At 38.4% G+C, this 21,258-nt stretch overlaps 1 protein-coding gene across 1 annotated transcript in view; it reads left to right on the top strand.

Moving 5' to 3' along the window:
- Window positions 1–20,714, top strand: part of LOC121363336 (translation initiation factor IF-2-like) — a 24,853-nt gene extending 4,139 nt beyond the window's left edge. Inside the window, exon 3 of the mRNA XM_041485558.1 lies at window positions 20,424–20,714. Within this exon, the coding sequence (XP_041341492.1) occupies window positions 20,424–20,714 (291 nt within the window). The remainder of the gene's footprint in view (window positions 1–20,423) is intronic.
- Window positions 20,715–21,258: the final 544 nt, after the last annotated feature.

Raw genomic sequence — 21,258 nt, 5'->3', positions numbered from 1 at the left:
GGCCGCCCTGCCCGCCGCCAGTGCCGCTCGGGCGGGGGGCCCGAGCCCGCCCGTGTGCTCGTGTGCCCCCGGGCCACGACAGCTCCCCAAGGCAGCGCTGTGGGCTCTCCCTCTGGCAGGCATCCCTTGAAACGCTGGCTCGCCCGACTCCGGACCATAAGCCTCACTTTATGGAAGGGAAGCAATGGAAAAATTACGACTTTTATAGGCTCTTTTGAAATAAAATCTTGTTCTGCTCTGGACTCCCGAGTGCTGCGCAATGACTATGGCCATAAGTTTGTATTGAGGCTCCAGAATTCGCGTTAGTTTTTAATTAACTGAGGCATGGTGAGAGCTTAAAACTGTTTACTGGGTATCGCTGCATGCTGCTTCTTCATTAAACTGAAAAATAAAGTTCTATGGAATCATTTTGGCAGGTTTTCCAGAGAGTTTCATGCCTGCAGAGATCTTTATGCAGAACTTTTCCACAGAGCTGTCAGTTTCCTGCAGTCTAAGCTTTGCAGCATGTGCACCAGGATGCCATCTCATCATGGACAGATATCACTGTTTGCTGGGGACCTCCACCCCCCATCCTTTCCCCAATTTCTTAATCAGCTCAAATCTCACATCAGTTGGCTGCTTATAGGTCATCACTGTTACTAACTCAGTCATTCAATCATATCTTCAAAGTCAGCCAGGTGGCCTGTGTTGTCCCATTTCAGGAAACAGAGGTGTTTCACCAGTATGGCACTGCCTCCAGGATGGATAGTGTGCCACACCTGATCTCTATTTTGCTTTAGGCAGATAATCTTGTCAGAGTTGTGTAACCCACCAAAATGGAGAGCATCAGCTCCTACCATAGCTATGAAATGAAATGCAGTTCTCCCCTTACTACAGAATTTTCTAATGAAAATTTAGACTGAAATCTAAAATCAAATTCTTTGATTGACATGCATGGGATCAAAGTAAAGAGTCATCTTCAAGAATAAGAGGAAATGGGACTTAACAAGAAAGGATGAAGTACCTAGATTTCTTCTTGGAAGTTGAGGAATGCCATGGTGATGTCCTATCACCACTTTAGTGGCGATGGGAAGAAGAAAGGGAGATGGTATTTTTTCCTTGCTATTTGAAAGTGTCCATCCCTAATTTCCCTATGTTTCCAGACAGAGTAGCTATCTGGGAATTTGTCCTGCACCTTTGGGAACTGAGGAACATATGGCCTATTTAGAGATGACAGGTGGGGCAAGGATGACTCTTCTGACACCTGCTGTTAGAGAAGCCAAATTAGATTTCGGTGTAATTTATCAGAGCTGGAGGCCACCCCATGTTACAGTAGTTGTCCTAGTTATGCTTATGGTCACAGTATGCCATACTTTTTTATGCTGATTTGTGGCCCACAAAGGGAAATAAATGAATAATGGTGTTTCTAGTCCACCAATAACTGCTGAATACCTAAGAGCCGATATCAAGTGTGAATGAAGACCTCTCACAGGAATTCCAGCAAGTCCAGTTGCCACATAGGCTGTCATGTCTCTGCACATAAAAGTTTCCTCAGACCAGAGCATAGCAGCAGAGATGAACATGAGAGAAGGAAGGTTGTGAAAGGGTTACTCAAGACTTAGTCCTATGCAGAAGTCTCCACCCCATCTGTTAATGGGGGATGTTCAGCACATCACATATTTCTGGGCTTAACTCACAGTATCTTAACATTACCCCTGGGATGAAATATACCCTCTTTTATGAGCTCAGGAGAGGTAAAATAAGAACTTTGGTGAAGTATGCAGAGGTCATCCTAAATCATAAATGAAATTAGTTCCCTCCACAAATGATTTGCCATGTTTTGTTACCATATTTTTAGATTGCCATGATTTTCTATACTTAATTTTTTTGGTGGTTTTTTTGTTTGTTTGTTTTTGTTTTTGTTTTTGTTTTTCCCATGGGAGTTCATTTCTAGGGAATTTTATACTTCTCCCTGCCCTGGTCAAGATTCTAGCATGCAAAGTCAGATTTGTTTTAATTTTTTAGTTTTGTGATTCACCTCTCAGAAGGCTTTTGGATTCTGAGGGAGAAGAACCTTTCTATAATGTTAAGGCAGGGACAAACAGAAAGGAAAACAGAAAAGTATATTTTTTTATATTTATGCCACTCCTTGTGAAGCTTATTTAGAGCAAATCACATGGCAACTCTGAAAAGCCTACTGACACTATATCCTCACCTGGTCTGAGAGTGTTTTTTATTTCATTTCTTTAGATCCTCTTCACATCCACACCTAAGGACACTAACTTGTGAGTAAGACAATGTGGTGGTGTAGCCTCCATAGAATCACACAATAGTTTGAGTTGAGTTTTAAATGTTCACTAGTCCACCCCTCTTCAATGAGGAGGAACATCTTCAACTAGACCTTCAAGATTTTTTGTCTTTGAATAGTAAATCAGATTTACCACTTCACTCTGCACCCACAGCAGACCAGACCATAAGGCTACCTACATTCTTTCTCAAGTGACCTGACCTGGCCTTTGCTCTTATTCAACAAATAAATGAATTCATCATGCCTGAAAGGGAGAGATGCAGAATTCTTGGGGGACTCAGTGTGATGACCACCATCATGGTTTCATAGAAATGATACTAATTGGTCTGCAAGTAAAGTTTAAAAGCAAGGAGCCCAAGCAAGTTCTACTGTTGATGAGCTGAATCTGTGTTTGCCAGAGGTTTTCTAGTTAATCCTCAGAACAAAGAAGGTAGCTTTGTTATTAAAAAATTCTCTGTATCATTACTGAAAAAGCAGCCAGAATTAGTGGTAACTGGTGTGTTATTTCCAAGGCGAGCTGTGCTGAACAGCTGATACTGAGCAGGAGGGAATTGTTCAAACATCTGTCTTTGTGGCAGAATTGGAAGCTTCTGAGATGATTCCACATAACTGCAGATATAAAGAAGAATGAACAGGCTGATTTTAGGGAAAGTGTGATTTAAAAAAAAAAAAAAAAAAAACAGCCACATTCACCAAAAAAGTTTGAATTCTTAGACAGTGCAAGATTTTTCACTAGAAAACAGAACATACACTCTCAGGTATTTCTTTGTAATTTCATTCCATCTGTTAGACTTTTAAGTATTAAGACTGCTACTCTCTTTTTTTCAGTAAAAAGGAATAAAACTGGATGTGTTTCCCTTCTTTTCATTAAAGGAAGGAAGTGAGAAGTGAATATAGACTAAAGATATATTCATGGCAGTTTGCTGTCATTTCACACAATTCCAGAAGTGTATGTAAAATGGAAAGTACAGGCCAATAAAAGTAATTTTCTGAGTTCTATTAGCTGCCAAATGGAATCACAATATACAGTTAGCTGGAAATCTGCACAATTTCACACCTAATTCTACTGGACTGAAATTTTAATTTGCCATCAGAACAAAACCTCTAATTGCAAGCAGAAGCAGCTTATTACATCTTTTATGTGACTCTGACTCACACATTGACCAAACTGTAAGGAAATAATTTTCCTTTGCATAGAGATGATGATCCCACTTGGATATTCTGTACCTAAGAATTCTTCACAATTTACTAATAAGAAACAGAAAATGAGAGGAAATTATCTTCATCTGTTTCTCTCACTCGTAAAGCCCAAAATAGACAACGTGTTAGAGCAATTGCATACCCCTGCACCTTCTCCAGTTAACTCCTCTTGCACAGTCCTCAACTAGCAAGCTGTTAAAGAAAAGAAATGTGTGGGGAGAGGAACTTTTATATCTCAGGTATCAGTGAAAGGATTGTAGTAAATGCAGGGGGGAAAACAGAATAAGAATAGAGTTCAGAGTTAGAAGGGTAAAGGGAAAAATGGGGGAAAGGGCGCCTACTGAGACTCCTCTCTCCAGACATTCATGATCAAAGCCCACCACTGCCATTAGGCAATCAATCTGCAGTTGCATACATAAAACTTTGGCAGTGTATAGTCTCCACTGCTTTCAGCAGAGGCTTTAGACATCTGAAACTGGGCACTCTCCCAAAATTTAGATCCAGTTGCACTGTACATTCCAGAGAAGGCAGCATCAAATCAGAGGCCCTCTTTTACCATGTTATTTTCAAGCTGAAGTGTATAAAATTTTGTGCTCCAACCTCTCTATTTATCCTCTTGGGTTGGCTATGTTTCTGTCCTCCAACTTCATAAAGTGGCACACACTGCTAGTAGGCAATTGCTGGCTAAATGCATTGTTGTTTTAGGAGAGAATACTGATAACTTGTGCCTTTCTTTCCTGACAAATTCTTTCTGGGATCATTCATTTGCCTACTACTTCTTAATTTTGCAAATAGCAATCTACTTTGGCATCACATCTTATAGGTGTTAATGCACATTTTTTCTTAAAGTAAGTGACTCTGAATCTCCTGATTTGTTTTGCTTCTCAGCTTTTAAACCTTTCTGTCTTTTGTGGACATTCTCCTAGACTTCATTCAAAACCAGCACTAGCAGCCAGCCAAAGTTTTAGCAGCTTCCTATTCTTACTCATGCCACAGCTGGAGGTTTCTCAAGCAGCTGCACTGTATTTCTTGCAGAAAGATATACTCAAAGGAATTCTACAGTCACAGTCAAAGTACAGAATGCAGCATCAGTTACTTAATCCTAGTCTATTTACCTATACCTCTAGATCCTTCTGCTTTCTTCTGATAAAACACATCTTTAGAAATAACTTAATCTCTGTGTATCTGAAGAATACAGAGGCTGCCCTACATTTGCTAGATTTTACAGTTACAGAGTATTCAATTTCTTAATACTCTATCTATCTTTCATTCCATTATCAGAAAAAAAGTGCTGTAACTAAATATAGGGGACATTTGCTGAAATCTTCCACAAAAATGCTCTGTGAAATGTGCAGCCTTCAGTGAAGTTCTGCAGAAGAGATCCTTCCGTAAGAAAAAGTCAGAGACTAAACACTACTTAATAGGATACACTTAGAAGTGTGGTGAGATCCAGAGCATGCCCATGAAATCATCTGTTTATTTATGATAAGAAACTCACTTCCTCTTGGATAACCTCAGGATTGCTTTTGTTAAACCCTTGGCAGCTTAAAAGTCATCTTGCTTTCCAGCGTCTGAGACTTCTTCCTTTCTCTTTTCTTCTCTCTTCCCCATTCAAGGGCCCCCTCTCTTCACTCAGCTCCCACTCTCCCTCTCAAATGACATTCTTTCGGTACTTGTCTGCACAAACAGCACACGGCCCAGGCTGTGCTTCTGAAAGCCAGGAATAATGCCTTAGTCTTTTCCAGTGATTGATGCACTATCCATGGAGAATGCTGTGCCATGGTCAGAGAGGTTCACAAAGCCATGCACTATTAAGGTACCTGCTGATCTGCTTTTTACTTTCACTGCAACTTAAACAGAAAAAATGTGGTGGATATTCCATGACTATATGATCATTTTTGTTGTTGTTGTGAAGCTGTAGCTCAAGATTTCAAGTCAGATCCAAACAAGGAATCACACACACAGAGATCTATGTTACAAAAAGGTCTATGTTTAATATTTAAAGCAACTAAAACTGGAATAAAATATTTTTCTTGAACAGATCTACAAGGCAAGTCTTTAGTTCAGGCAGTGCTGCCTAGTCTAATCAAACACACAAATAACCTTACTTTGATTAGTATTTCTAGGGAGCTCCAAGTAGCTCACATTTCCTTTCCTAAACTTCGGCCTGACATTACACAAGTACCTTCCGTGTGTATCCAAAGACTAGAATACAACCCAAGATGTTAATACTCACCCAGCTTGGGTGAGCAGAGACATTGAGCTTTACCTTATGCCTGAGCCTGCACCTGAGGCATGCAGATATCTATTACAAGTTCTAAAGGGTGAAGAGATTTCAGTTTTATTGCGATCTTAGTAGCTGAGTGACTGAGTTCTATCCTTTAACATTAAAGGGGATGTTCCCATTTCCATCAAGTCAACAGCAGAATTCTCATTAACTTCAGAATTAAATATATATTCACTGAGCGTCTGTAAGGGGATAAAGACATATTAGCAATTGAAGAGTTTTAAATACCTATACTGAAAACCTTGATCCAAACATACTGAGATGCTGGAGTTCGGAAAAAGCTTTATTGATAACTCCTTAAGGAATTAACCTGCTGCTTTTTTCTGATTATGATCTTGTGTATTAACCCTTAGGACTTTAACATTTTACCAAATCATCAAACAAACAGTCAGAGTACAGCTGGATTTCAGTCAGAAAGTCTCCTGGGCAAGCTGGAGTTTTGAAGGTAATAAGGTAATTGCAATATTCATTTATATAGATAATTAAACAATTTACTTAATTTATAGTTGCTAATTATATGCTATGTGCTACTTTTCTGTATGTCTAAGTCTCATGAGTAAAACCTGAAATGACTCCGTAAAGCTCACAAAGGTTTTCCAAGTTTCAACAAAATGTTGCCATCTACTGTTAGTATAATAATAATAATGAGAATGCTAAATAAAACTTAAATGGGTGAAACAAGTACTGTAATTGTGGAAGAACTTTGTGGTTATTTGTGTCCTATTTTGCTGATGCACAAGGGACTTTTCTTTGAATGCACAGGCAATAATGTGTTCGTAAATCCTTCTGTATGTCAGAAGGAGAATAGAGTTCATTGTTTGCAAGATCTCATTATTATTACTTTTCAGCTCTAAAAATGTTGTAATAGTTTCCAGAACTAGCATTTATGGTATTCAGTATGTTGAATGCTTTTTTTTTTTTTTTTTTTTTTTTTTTGACTGAGCACTCAGAAAAGTGATAGTCTCTTGCATAGCAGATTGCTAAATATTTTACTTCTATTAAAAATTAAAAGCGCACACATACATACATGCACACCCTTTTACCGAAAGTTGCATAAGGGATACATCATGGTCAGGCAGGGGTGTCTTAACTAAGGACATAAAGACCTATCTGTTTCAGACTGCTTCTGAATAGCAAAACTACTGTCAGTCTTTTACATTATACACAGCTGAAACAGTTAAAAATTGGTTATAAGTCTCAAAGAGGAAATTACTTCTGAAGCACCAAAAGTGAAGGCAATGTGCTTTTTCCCATATATGATGCTGGAGCAGGACGTGATTTCAAAAAATTGTGGGATCTCTGAATTCCTGCTGTGTGGACCTTAACTGGCATATTTATTTTCTCATGTCTGATATTTTCTCATTAAAAAGAACCCACTGAATTTTCTACATCAGATTTCGATGGAATACTAAAATCTATTCCTCTCAGAAAGCCTAACATGTTTCAAACAGAACTTCCCGTAACTTCAAAAAAAACTCTGCTCATGTGTTCTTTTATTACAGTCTCAAAGAAACAACCTCAGCTGCCTGTCACAGGTATGAGCTGTGAAAAGGTCAGAGGCTGTCCGTACTATCTAGAACAGAAGGAATGCAAATACAGAAAGAGCAAAACCCATGGCTAGTGTCATGCAGTGCCACCTGCACTTGAAGCTGTGAATTTTAAGTGATTTTTCAGTAATGCTGAGGAGGCTTAGTGTCGTTTCTGATGGAGCATTGATGTAGAATGGGTCTTGATCAGCTGCATAACACAGACATGAAATGGAGAGTATTATTTGAGGTACAGGAAAGTGAATTTCTGTGATGTGAGTTCTGATCCAGCAGACAAGTGCAGTTGTGTGAAACGCAGTCTGGAATGGACTATGTTGAGAAACAGAGCAGTAGCCCTGGCCCCTGGAACTCTGTGCTGGATAGCTTTTTTCACCATTGTGTGTCAGCCAAAAGCAGTTTCAGAAAGAGCATACAGGTCTCTTTGTAAAGAGGGTATGCAAAACAGGCCAAAGTGACAGAAACTTTTTGAGAAACAAAAAAGGATGGAGTTAGGAAAGCCCTTACTCAGCAGGAGTTGATCTGATCAAGGGACAGGAAGAGTAGCAATAAGGGATTTTATGGAAAAGTCTAAGACTCCCAGTGATATCTCTGCCTTGATTTTTTACTGGTTATGTTTGTCTTTAAGTCTCCTAGGTCCCTAAGCCTATTATCAAGGCCTTGGAAAATGAAACATGACCCAGGGTAAGCGAGGGTGGACTGCTTAAGCAGGCTGGATGCAACAACCCCATGGGGCCAGATGGAATGCCCCTCAGGATGTTGTGGGAGCTGCCTGTAGCCCCTGTGACACACTCTGTACAATCTTCAAATTATCATGGTGTTTCATAGAGAGGTTTCTGACAATTTGAGAAAGGTAAATATGCATATAGCCTTGTTCAAAAGTGTCAAGGAGGTGAGTCTAGGGATATCAGGCTGGCCAGACTCACCTTATGTCCATGGTAAGATTGTGAAGTGAGTCCTCTGGGAAGCCATGTCCAGATGACGGAAGGAGAATAAAGTGATTGGGAGTATGGACAATGTCCTTAGCAAGGACAAATCACACCGGGCCAGCTGGATTGCCTTCTGTAACATCCCATGTAGACAAGAGGTGAGAAGTGGATACTGTTTCCTCAGCTAAGTGAGGCCTTCCAAGTAATCTCCTGTAGTATATTCGCAGATGGATTGGCGAGATACAGACACTACAGACAAACTACACAGCAGGTGGAAAAGTTTCTGGATGGCCAGGCTTATAAAGTAATGATCAGCATTATGAAATCTGCTGCCAGATACTTGTGACATTGCGCAGGAATCAGTCAGGGACTAGGAAGTGTTTAAAGTTACATTTTGCTTGCAGATTTTGTAATTATGAATCTTTTGATTCTAAATAAAAAGCAAAATTTTCTAACTTTCAGACTCTTCAAGAAACTGAATCAGAGCATATGCTGTGATTTTTTACTTTTTTGGCCTTCCTAAGATGTTTTTCCTTTCTTTGATACTGATTCTTGTCTTAGATTTGTCAGTCTGTAATTGTCAATCTGTTGAGACAAGACTGGTTATATCAAAGTATTGCTAGATGTAATAAAGGAAGCATCTTAATACATGTAAGAAGAAATGCTTATTTCCAATAATTTTTTGCTTTGCCATCCTTTACTGTGGCTGTCTGAACCCCAAACTCTTCTGGGAGGTGTCCTGCATTAGCTCAAGTGCCTTTTCAGTGGTGGCAGTAAAAATTGCTTTAGAATTAAAAAACTCTAGCTGTGATTTACCTAGTGCTGCCGATAGGTTGGCTGGTGGACACAACAACAACAACAAAAATCCAGAAGAAGACATGGCAGTGTTTAGTGTTCCCCATCTAATGCTGCCAGTGAAAACTTTTCCTTAAAAACCCACAGTGGAAGTATCTGGCTTCAGCATATCCATAATGTTGCTCTTCTGGGACATTTAAAGGCATGCCCCACTCATAGATGAGTTGTGTCTTTTGTCTGCATGAGCAAACACTCATGGTGATATTTTTCCCATGGTCAGAGCAGAGATATGGCATGAAAAATGAAGCCATGGCCAAAACAGTCTAGTGGGCAAGTCTAGTGTCTAGTGTCTTCTCTGTGCAAGAGAAGACTCAGTGGGAATCTTATCAATGTATATGAATACCTTTAGAGGAGCATGTGAAGAAAATTCAGTGAGGCTCTTTCCTGTGGCATCCAGTGACAAGACAAGAAGCAATGAGCGCAAATGGAAACCCGGGCAGTTCCATTTGAACGTCTGAAAACGCCTTTCCACTGTGAGGATGGCCAAGGACTGGCACAGGTTGTCCAGAATGGTGATGGAGTCTCCCTCCGTGGAGGTAGTCAAAAACCAACTGGACACTGTCCTGGACAGTGTCTAGGTATCTCTGCTTAAGCAGGAGGCTGGACCAGATGAGCTCCAGAGATCCCTTCCAAGCTCAACCGTTCTGTGACTCTGAGCAGCTTTTTACCATAGGAAATGGTGGCATAATCTACTAATCCCATCTTGTTTAAGAACAGCACTTTCCTACTTTTCCAGTAGTTAGGAGTGTTTTGGTTAGACAGGAAGCAGTGGAAAGTAACATGTAAATGGCAATATGTAACTGTGCTTAAGCACACTATCCTCCTCCAGCCATGTAACTGAGGAAAGGGTTCCTGCACTTATCTGAAAAGACAGCTTTGTCCTTTCTTCACTTTCAGTTTTGTTCTTTCTTCAGTATATGCATATTACAGGTCAAAATTTAAATCACATTAATAAAATCCAAAAAGGTCTAGTCATGTAACTATCAGTTATTAGATTGCTACAAAAATCATGGAAGAAGAGTTAAATGCAGTGGGATTTATGAAAACCGGTTCCCAGAGGATATAACACTAGATGTGCAAAATAATAAAATTTAATACGAAACATGCTGTCTGTCTGTTTTGGAGAAAAGCTAATCTGTCCAAGAGAGCTTTCTAGGCATAATTGGTCACAGTTCCTGCTAAGGACAGAATGGTACAATCAGCTATGAAACTTTGCAATTTGGACCAGAAACATGTCACATTTCTTCTCCTCAGTTCATTCATATCAGTTAGCATATGCTGAGTCCAGGGACAGCAATGGTCCAAAGGACAAACATCCTTTAAAATGGGCATATTTTGTGATAACTGGTTTTTGTTTTGTACCAAACTTTGAAAAATAAGGGCATTTTTTCAGATTGTATGAATTGCAGTGTCATTGAAAGTAATTGTTCTGATTTTCATGTCTTTTTTTAATTTATTTAAGCAACTACTGGAGACTGAGGTCTCTATAATAATTATAACCAAATAAATATAACCATGTATTAATATTTATAACTATATTATTATAATCAATAAAATTATACAATAAAGTTATGATTATATGATCATAGAATCATGGAATGGTCTGGATATGAAGGAACCTAAAAGATAATCTAACCCCACTGCCATGGTCAGGGACACCTTCCACTAGACCAAATTGCTCCAATCACCATCAAACCTGGCCTTGATCAGTTCCAGGAATGGGGCTCCCAGAACTACTCTAGACAAACTGTTCCTGTGTCTCACTACCCTCACAGTAAAGAATTTTTCCCTAATATCATATTTAACAATATTTTAGTATAAAGCCATTAAATCTGTAGTCTCACTTTTCATGAAGAATAAGAAAATTGCTTTCCTGAAATGAATGGCAAAGCCCCAGTCACTGTGCAGCCCTCATCCACAGGACCTAGGCAGATTCACATTCTTTGCAGATCCAGCAGAGGGAGCTTGTTTTACCCAGAAAGAAAATACTCAATTAAAATAAGTTGTTTAAATTTTGGGGAAAGAAAACGTTGCCTAACCACATTGAAAAAGTCAAAATTATACTAAACAAGTTAATGAGTCTTAACAGACAAATCATTTGGAATGGTTTTCATGCACAATTGTGTAATCTAGTAATACAACACAAAAACCCCAAAGCAAACCAAACCAAACCAAAACAAAAAAACCAACCAACAAACCCCACAATCTGTGTTTGACTGTAATAATGTTTTTATTGTGTTACATGCCTAGTCAAAGTGAAGTCTAAAATCAGGATCAAGTCTGTCATTTCAATCATCGTAGAAATGTACGTCATGAGAGGTATGGCAGCAACCTCTTTCTGCTCAAAATTATTATTTGTATAGGGCAAGAGCATCTAAATAAAACTATAAAATTGTATTGGTTAATACACGGGAAGGCTTTAAATACTTACAACCTATTATCATGGCTCAAAGTATTGTTAGGCATTTGAGTTTGCCTCACATTTAGGAGAACATATGTGCTGCTGTTAAAATTATACACCTGTTGTGGTTTACCTTCTTTCATTTGTTTCATCTAAGATTTGAAAAACATCTTTCTATCAGCCATGATAATTTATTTTGTTGGCTTGATTTTACAGATATTAAAAATAATATTGTCTGGATTTCACATATGAAAAATAAGGGTTTATTGTTAGATGTCTTGCTGAGGACTGGGCAAGAACAGAAAAGAGAAATCAAATATCTGGACTCTATTTGGTTTGCTTTCCCCACAAAGTACCACAGCAACGAATGCACTGTAGGCTGAGGACACTGATAGCATGCTGCAAAATGAGGGAAGATAAGGTCATGTTTGATAAACATTTCTTAGTATTGATTAGTACAGAAGAAGTGATTAATTGTCTCTGGCTTACATTAACCTTTTCAGGTTATATCCATTTAAAACAACTGATATAATTATTTTTTGGTAACTGCTTGATTGCATAAATATCAGGATACTATAGCTGTAATTGCTACTAATGCATCCTAAATGGAGTTATTTAATTATGGTTAGGAATATATCTGATTTTGAAATGACACTGACATATCATTTATATTATTAATATCTCAATATCATAGGCAATGTACTATCTCTTATGAGAAACAGAGATTTGCTAACATTAAGAAATTACACTCTCACAGTGCCTTTGAGATTCAATTTACAGGCGTGTTCTAGTTTTGGAGGTTTATTCCATATCACCTTACACAACCGCCAGGGGTGGGGGCAAGGTACTCGCTGTCTTCTGAGACGGGTGAAAATACTGTGGCATTTTCTGCCACTGTTCTTTGTCTCTAGGTCTATGGTGAGCATTTTGCATTTGGATCACCCTCTTTTCCATACTTCTGTTGTTAATATTGTTACTGTTACTATTTGTTTTCTTATCTCATTGCTGTTTAAAGTAAATTGCTCTTATCTCAGCTTGTGATCTTGACCTTTAGTACCTCCAAATCTCAACTCCAACCTGCTGGAGTGACAAGGGGAAGGGTAATGGGGGACTGAACGAGCAGCAACTGATTTGGGAGAGTCTCAGTGGGGCACTGAGTGGGGAAGTACCATTCCTAAACCACGTTAAGGGCCTGCTTAGAGGATGACCACAAGCCTGGTTATGCCAGTGGTTATGACCTGGTTATAATCTCTGGTGAAAGTAGTGGTGATTAACAGAGAGATGGCAGCAGGAAACCCAGTTCAGTTACAAAAAGAATAGGATGTGAAACTGCAATCACCTTACAGCCCCAAACTTCATAAAATCTTTTTCCTCATCACATGTTTAAGATAATTCTGATGTACGTCAAAAAGGGAAAGATAGGAACATGGTGAGAATTATGTGACAAACAGCACTACTGCTTATAGAAAAAACCTGGTGTCACTTTCCTTTTGGCACCACATGCAACTATTTTCTTTTTTATTTTTTAAAATTGTTTATTGAAAGCAAATTTTCAATAGAAAAAATCAGATAATATCAATGAAAATCAGAATTTTCCAAATATTGAAAATGTAGACACAATTGGTTAAATCACTGTAACATAACAATGCTCTCTTTTTAGGATCACATTAATAACACTGAACAGATTTTAATAGCTTTTAATTCAGTTATGAGGTTCAGTTTATAATCAAGTTCCTAGACTCATTTTTAACCTGATAATATTTTAGCATTTTGTTATTTCACAGACATAAATTGACTGTTTGAGTTTTTCTAAAAATAGGTATTCTCTAAAAATGTTCAAACAACTCTCAAACTTATTAAATGCAGAGCAAGAGGTCATGAATTAGGTTTCTGAAGGAAGTCAGAAACTTGACATTATTGTGCCTGTTCCTTATGAGCTCTTGCTAGCTAAATCTTAATTACCAGACAAATATAAATCTCATCATTTTTATACTCTGAAGTTTTGGAGCATAACAAAACATCATGAATATGAGATTTTAGCCACTTTTAGTTGCATGTAGGCTCTTAAATAAGATAATTGAGGATTTTTTAAAAAATATATGTGTGGACTTTTGTAGAAATTTTATGGCTTATTCAATTGTTTGCATTCAGCAGATAAAATAAAAAAAAGACTATATCATGAAGTGTAATGTCTTTCTAACTTTAGGACTGAAAACACTACGAAGTTCTGCTGCCTCCAGAGTCTCAAATGACCCTGTCAGAAGTGGCTCTCATTCTGTCATCCTCTGAGGAGACATTCCTTACTCCAAATAGCATGTTGAAGAAGTAATTTGCACTAAAATATCTGACCATAATAATGTGAATGCCCTTGTTTTAATGCTAACTAACCTAATAATTTTTAAAGTGTTCTGTTTTGTTACCAAGACCAACTGAATTAACAAAAGCTATCTCCAGAAAGATAAAATGATACATTAAATAAAAGAAAACAAAAATTACAGTAGCTTTTAATTTCAATTCTAAAAGTCTCCCAGAAGCAGGAAAAGTGCTAGCATGTTTGTGGTCAACATCTGACAGTTGCCAATGGGATATCTACAGGGAAATGAATTTGAGTCCTCCTGGACACCCTGCTACATGGCTGTTATGTCACTGACTATTTTACTAGCCTGATGCTTTAGATGGTGTCATCAGCATCATACAGAATGAACTTGTGATATATTTATAATATACTATCCACTATACTTGTGAGGTTTTTAAAAAATTTTTAAGTCTGAAGAAAACATTGAAAACAGATGAGAGACTTTTTGACAAATAACAGCCAAATAACAGCTAGAATAGTCCTGTCTGGTTTATGTACAGGGATTTGAACATGGAATGTTCTGAGCAATGTTCTGATGATACCAAGGTTACCTTTCTTTGAAAGAAACGTTTGTAATGAGTAAGAAATGGTAATATAGCCCTAAAAAAGCTCAGAGATGAAACCTGAAAGTATAATTTCAAGAAAAATTATACAAAGATTTGAACAATTTGCACAAAAGTTCACATAATTGATCTGGTTATGAACCATCTTGTCTTTTACTAATCTCTTATTACCCTTATTGTTGTGTTGTGTCAGAATTGTACACTGGAAATCATGACCTACCAGCAGCAGCTGCAAGATAGAAGGATTCTGTGTGAACCACCAGTTCTCCAGGAACAGTTAGTTTGTTGTTTGTTTTTGTTTTTTTTTTTTTTTCCTGAAACAGTAATGAGTGCAGTCTGATAACTGAAGATAAAAGCTTGACTGTAGCAGCAAAATTCGTAGAGTTGCTCCAGCCACAGGTGTCATGAGCTGGTGATAGTAGGCAAATGTGGCTGCCATATATCTATACCTTCAGGACCACAGAGCAAGGCTCCCTGGCAGAGACTGGTATTCCTTCTGATCCATGCACTTCTGGTGTTTGCTAGGAATGGCAATATATTGCTAGAAGCATTATACAATGCTGCTAATGACTATTAATGTATTAGAGGAATTAAGCAACTAGCCATTAGGATGAAGATTCAAGAAACCAGCAAAGTGTTTTGAACTGAAGAAGCACAGGACTTGAGATGCACACAATATAAAAAGAAAGCATTCATGTTGATGCTAAGGGGGACAATACTGCCTAGACCCAGTAAAATTACAAGATATTTGGCCGTAGTATTGCAAAATAAAGGTCATTTCGTGCTTTGTTACATAAGTGTGTTGATGGAAATCTTCATATTGGAACATGTTAGATAAACCTGTTTATTTCCAAGAAGAAAACCTCAACCTTATTAAAAAATGTTCTAGATTTCATATGCACCTTGTTTTATGAAAGCTGAGCTTCTGAGAGTCTAATTAATTTTCAAATAATTGTCCCTTTTATAAGCAATCTCTTAATTAAAAAATTGGTTTTGAAATCCTTTTCCTATTTTGAAGGATGCCCAGGTAGCATCCATGATCAGATTCAATTTGGTTATAGGATTGAAATGGACTGATGAGTATTCCCCTTGTAACAGCTGGTCTGAACATTTTGCCAGCTCTGTGCATAAGAGAAGTATGTAAACATTTCCTTTGAGTTTTTGCCTCATGGTTACCCTTTCCAAGAACAAGCTGTAAGTGTGGCTTCTGTAAAATTTCTCTCTGCCATAGTTATCATAGAATCATAAAGTAGTCTGGGTTAGAAAGGACCTTAAAGGTCCTCTAGTTCCAACCCCCCTGCCATGAGTGTTCCACTAGACCAGATGGCTCCAAGTGCTATCCAACCTGGCCTTCAGCATTGGAATGGGGCATCCCTAATTGCACTGGGCAACCTGTTCCAGTGCTTACATGCTTTTATAAGTAGCCTCTGTCCATCTTTTTGTAGGCTCCCTTCAGGTACTGGAATACCACAATTAGGTCTCTGTGAAGCCTTTTCTTTTTCCTGGCCGAACAAACCCAACTCTCTCAGCTTTTCCTCATTGGAGAGGTGCTGTCATGGAAAAGTTTCTTCTGAATAGATTCAATACAGTACTGTCTGAACAGACAAGAAATCTACTTGGCTCCTCTGCACTCTAACACCCCAAAGTCAGAATTTTGCAAGTGGGTCTTTAATGTTTGTTTAAAATGTTGGCCTTGACAGTTGCTGTATGTGTTTATATCAATTGTGAGTACAAAAGGTATGATTTCAAACCAGAAGTCTCCTAACAATAGTCTGTTCCAGTCTGACATGCTCATCTCAGAGGGATATATCACCACTGAAACTGCTTTAGAGCTGGAACAACCTTCAAAAATAAAAAAAATAAAATTAATACTGGTCATGAATTAAGACAGGTTTTGGCATATGTGTGCCAGACAGACTGAAACAGCTGGATGTGATTGGTTTTAACTTTCAGTATCTATCCTTATTCTCCTCTGGCTTCTTTTCAGCATTATGTGAGTCATGTTTCTGCACCAGAACTCCAACTCAACAGAGTCATAGGATATTTTACGGATTTCCTCAGGATCATATAGTTTAATTTGCCAGACAGGTTTACTTAAAAGTAGGTTTATTATCCAGTGTCTTGTTTAGACATGATAAAATTCATATCTCATAAAAAACATTCACTATCTTTTACATTAAGCCAGTACTATCTTAAGATGAGAAATTAATTTAAAAAGTGATTTTAAACTGTAAGATGTTTATCATCAAACTCAGGTTATGATAAAGGATTTTAAAAAAATTATTGGAAAAGACACTGATACACTTCAAACCCAAATATATTTTTTTGTCTAATATTACATTGAACGCATACTCTAAGCATTCTGCAGTCTGCATTGAATTCATATATAATCTTCTACACATAACATCTCAGACAACTAAAAAGTAAGTATAACAAGAGGCTCAATTACTACATTTGGAATAGTTGCAGAGATAATTCTGTGCTACAAGCTTTTATTTTAACAAATAACTCTTCAGACTAATTTAGTGCTGCCTTGTTATTTGGATCATTGCAATTAAATTTAGTTAATTAAAGAATTTACTTTGGAATGCACACCCCTTAGGGAGGCCTATTTATTTTTCTCAGGAAAGTGCACAGGCTGTAGCAGCTGAGTTAGCTCTTCTGCATCCTTAGCACAGCCCAGGAATAAGCCTCTTGCTCTGGGGCCATTTTTTCTGGAAGTTATGTTACTATTTAAGTGTGCAATAACCCATAGTGTGTATCCATGGGCTACTTTATATTGATATAATGCAAACATAACAGAAGTTAATACAGTGAAAATTTAAGTCATGGTACACAAGGAAAGACAGGTTAGGTAAGGTGAAAATGGATTACAGGGTGAGGGGATTTTACTAGCAGCAACAGCAGAATCTGAACTGTAGCAGTAACATTTCCTGCAATATTGAAAATGGTACTACAAATGACTCTGCAGATGCCTTGGGGCAGAGGTCTGCTTTACCACTGTGAGTTAGAGTGCTTATGCACCTGAGCAGTCTGGCTATCCCCTAGTAGCTACACACTGAACACACAAAAAGGTGACATGACTTGCCTCTGAGTTTTGCGTTACCCTAGAATCCTCTTTTCAACAGTGTTGCTGTTGCCTGCCCTAAGGTAAAGCAACCTTGCGACCCTATGAGCACAGCTAAGTTTCTTCTGCTTCTGCTACCAAGTTAGACACAACCACTGCTTCTTGGATTATTTTTAAATGGAAACTGGAAACACAATGTGGCAGGATTATTTCAAGGAGACATTCTGGTGTTCAGCAACATTAGCCCAAGATTCTGAATTTCCAAATGAATCAAGGTCTCATCTAAATTTCAGCAATCACAATTAACTAAAGAAACCTGCTATCAAACCAAGGAATCCCCAGAGCCACATGCTTTGTATTCAGACATGCTGACAGAGTTTAATGTGACAGGTTTTTCCTCGGATGCCAACAGCAACTAGTCATGTTTAACAGTCACAAATGCACAAGATGAGTCAAAGGCAGAAGCTTTGATTCATACCTACTCATGTCATAAGCATGCTTTTTAGTTTAAAATGTTACAAAAAACACTCCTGTTCTTGAATGACACACAATACCACACAATTAATAGATTTGCATTGAGTTTTCTGACAATAATATGGTTTATTTTCAAGAAAAGAGAAGTGTGGAGGATGGAAGCAACAGAGAGAGATTACTGGGCTGAAAGTAGGCCTTAAATATGAAGTGGATAGGAATTTTATCTACGTTAGACCATGCTGAAGTATTACAGATGCTAAAGTCTCTTATTTAACACAGAGTCTTACTAAGAATTGTAATTAAAACTATGCATACATGTTTAGGTGCAGAAATGTGGCCTTGTGCCACATGATAAAATAATTTAGACTTTTGGATCAAATCCAGAACTTCAAAAACTGAGACAGAATAAAATACGATAAATGAAATTAATTTGCAGCACAATTTTAAATATTCCTATTATCATTCTAGCACATACAACCAGATATGTGGTGTATGTTGTATGTGCACATACAACATTGTGTGAAGACATTTAAAAAAGAAAAAAAAAGAAAAAAGAAAAAAGAAAAAGAAAAAAGAAAAAGAAAAAAGAAAAAATAGTGTAGTCTGAATACAGTGGTAAACTGACATATTTTTATTTATTTGTGGCTACTAGACAGGCAGCTTCTTTTTTCATAATCACAGGAATTTTCCTGAAACAATGTAATGTATATTCATTCACTTTGGCTAAAATAGGAAGCTGAAAAATTCCGGAAAATCTTGCTAATCTATACCTTTAAACATTCATATCCATCACTGGGTACCTCTAACTCCCAGGAAAAATATAGCATACACATGTGCTGGGCAAGATGCATGTTGTAAAGCCTTTGTCAATTCTGAAAACATAGAAGAAGGTTTTGTACCAAACAAGATACTAAATTTCCAGCCATTGCTTACTTCTTTGGCTCACACAGACTTTGTGGATTTTGACAGGGAAGATTGTCAAGCTTTCAGTATCCCGTTCTTGGCACTCATGGACTCCCTCTGCTCAATTGCCTGTGCTGTTAAGTACATAAACACATTACAGAAATGTTAAAAATTTTTTTTCAAGCACTGCCATTTTATTTTTGGTTAAGAGGTTTGAGTTGCTCTTATTTTGGTTTTTTTTTTTTTTTTTCCTTTTCCCAAGGATCAGAATCACTGAAGCTGTCTGGCCTCTCTGGAAATCTCTAGTACCACAGTGACTTGAGCTGGGTCAGCCAAAGCTTGGCTATGGCCCAAGACCATATTGAATACCTCAAGGAGGGAAACTCCACAACCTCACTGGGCAATTGGTATTCAAGTACCCTCACAGTAATAAGTTTTCCTTATATTTAAAAATAATTTCCTTTATTTCAATTTCTGCCCATCACCTTCTGTCCTATCACTGCACACACTCTGGTTGGCTCCATACATACAGCTCCAGTCATATCACTGCCTGGCTCCAACGTCTTTACTCTCCCATCAGATATGGATGCACATTGATAAATTCCTCCCCCAGGCCTGCTCTTCTTGAATGTAAAAAGCCCCAGCTCCACTATTTAAGCTGCAAGCCCTTCATCATCTTAGGGATTCTTCAGTGGACTTGTCCCAGTATATTCATGTCTCTCTTTTACCAGCACTGGACACACACCCAGATGTGTTTCACCAGTGCTGAGGACAGAGAAAGGGTCACCTCTCTTGACCTGTTGTAATGTTCTGCCTGATGCAGCAAGGGTGGCTTTTTGTCTTCTTTGCCACAAGGGCACACTGCTGGCTCATGGTCAGATTGGTGTCCATCAGGACTCCCAGGCCATTTTCTGCCATGCTTCTTTCCATGACAGAGAGCACTCTGTTGGTTTGCCCCCAGCATGTGCAGTGCATGGGGTTGTTTGTCCCTGGGTGCCAGCTTTGGCATTTTCACTTGTTGAGTTTCCAGGAATCCCTGTCAGCCCATTTCTCCATCCTTATAAGGTCCCTTGGGATGGCAGCACAACCATCTGTTGTATCGACCAATTCCTTCCACTTTTTTAACTAATTAACAGATTTGGGAAGATACTTGGTATTATCAATCTTTGTTTGTTATCACTGTCAGACACAGAATTAAAAAGTGATGCTAAATGGCAGGTATGAGATCTTTAGTAAGACAATTATTAGAATAACTCTACTGAGAACACTTGTGTTTTGAAACCTTAACTCAGAAGCCTGAGCAGAAATCCTTCTTTAATGACTCATTGATTTCAACATTTGTTATTTTACTAGACTTGATATTTTTCTGCCATGTCTGTTCAAAATCTGTCACAATGTGCCAGCTTGCTGTGACAGTCCAGTGGCTTGTACCGTGTGCTATGGCTGTAGCAACTTTGGTTGAAATCTGGCTTACAACAGGAGGGGAACATAGGTTTTCATGCATCCTTTTCAATACCTTTTAAAACAATTGTGTAACTTTGAATGTACTTCCACCAGGTTTTCCTCCATTGCTTTCTGAAAACAGAAAGAAAATTCACAGACCAAAATTACTGTACGTTTGAAGACAGAAGGCAATGGAAGACTTCATCAACAGACTGCAGTTGCCGAAAGGAGCAGGAATATTTTTCTGCGACCATAACATTTGCGCCTGGCTTTGGTTGGTGCCCCATCCGGGGAGGACGCCCGCGAGTGGCATGTTCTAGCCGGCCCACGCTAGATGGCAATGCTTGCGCGGCTCTGCAAAGCGGGACAGAGAAGGCAGCATCGGCCCTTTGTGGCCTGCCGTGACGGCGCAGTGGTTAGCATTCCGCGGGAGGCTGGGCTGCCTCCGCAGAAACCACTGCCGCGTCCCATGCACAGAAAAAACAGGGCAGAGAAGGCATGCTTGAAAGAAAGGCTCATTGGTGCCTGACAAGGTGGTTGGCGCCCTTTGCGCCATGAGCTTTTTGTCCCGTTTTGTGTGATTTCAAGACAATCGCACAGATGTTGCTGTGCTAATGTTGTCTGGGACAATATTTTCTCTGATTTCACACTGCCAGTTTTTAAATAAATGTCCTTGCATTCTCCCAGCAAACGTTAATTTATTTCTATGATGTGTCCCCAGGGATTACTCACCACAAAGGAAAATTCCAGAAGAGTTTTTCCAGAAAGAGCAGCAAAGGAGGCATTAAATTACATGCAATTTATTTCTTTACTGTGAGGCCTCATAATATCTTCACTCCAAGAATTATGCACTTATGAGATGAGTCAACAACAGCAAATGGAAGACATCATGTCTAGGTATAAATCTGATAAAAGAGAAGCAAGACACTGCTGGAAGTGCAGTGTCCTT

Source organism: Pyrgilauda ruficollis, unplaced genomic scaffold (assembly GCF_017590135.1).
Source record: "Pyrgilauda ruficollis isolate IOZ18807 unplaced genomic scaffold, ASM1759013v1 scaffold71, whole genome shotgun sequence".
NCBI classification, from domain to species: Eukaryota; Metazoa; Chordata; class Aves; order Passeriformes; family Passeridae; genus Pyrgilauda; species Pyrgilauda ruficollis.
Note: the sequence above shows the minus strand (reverse complement) of the source record. Positions and strands in the feature narration are given on the sequence as shown.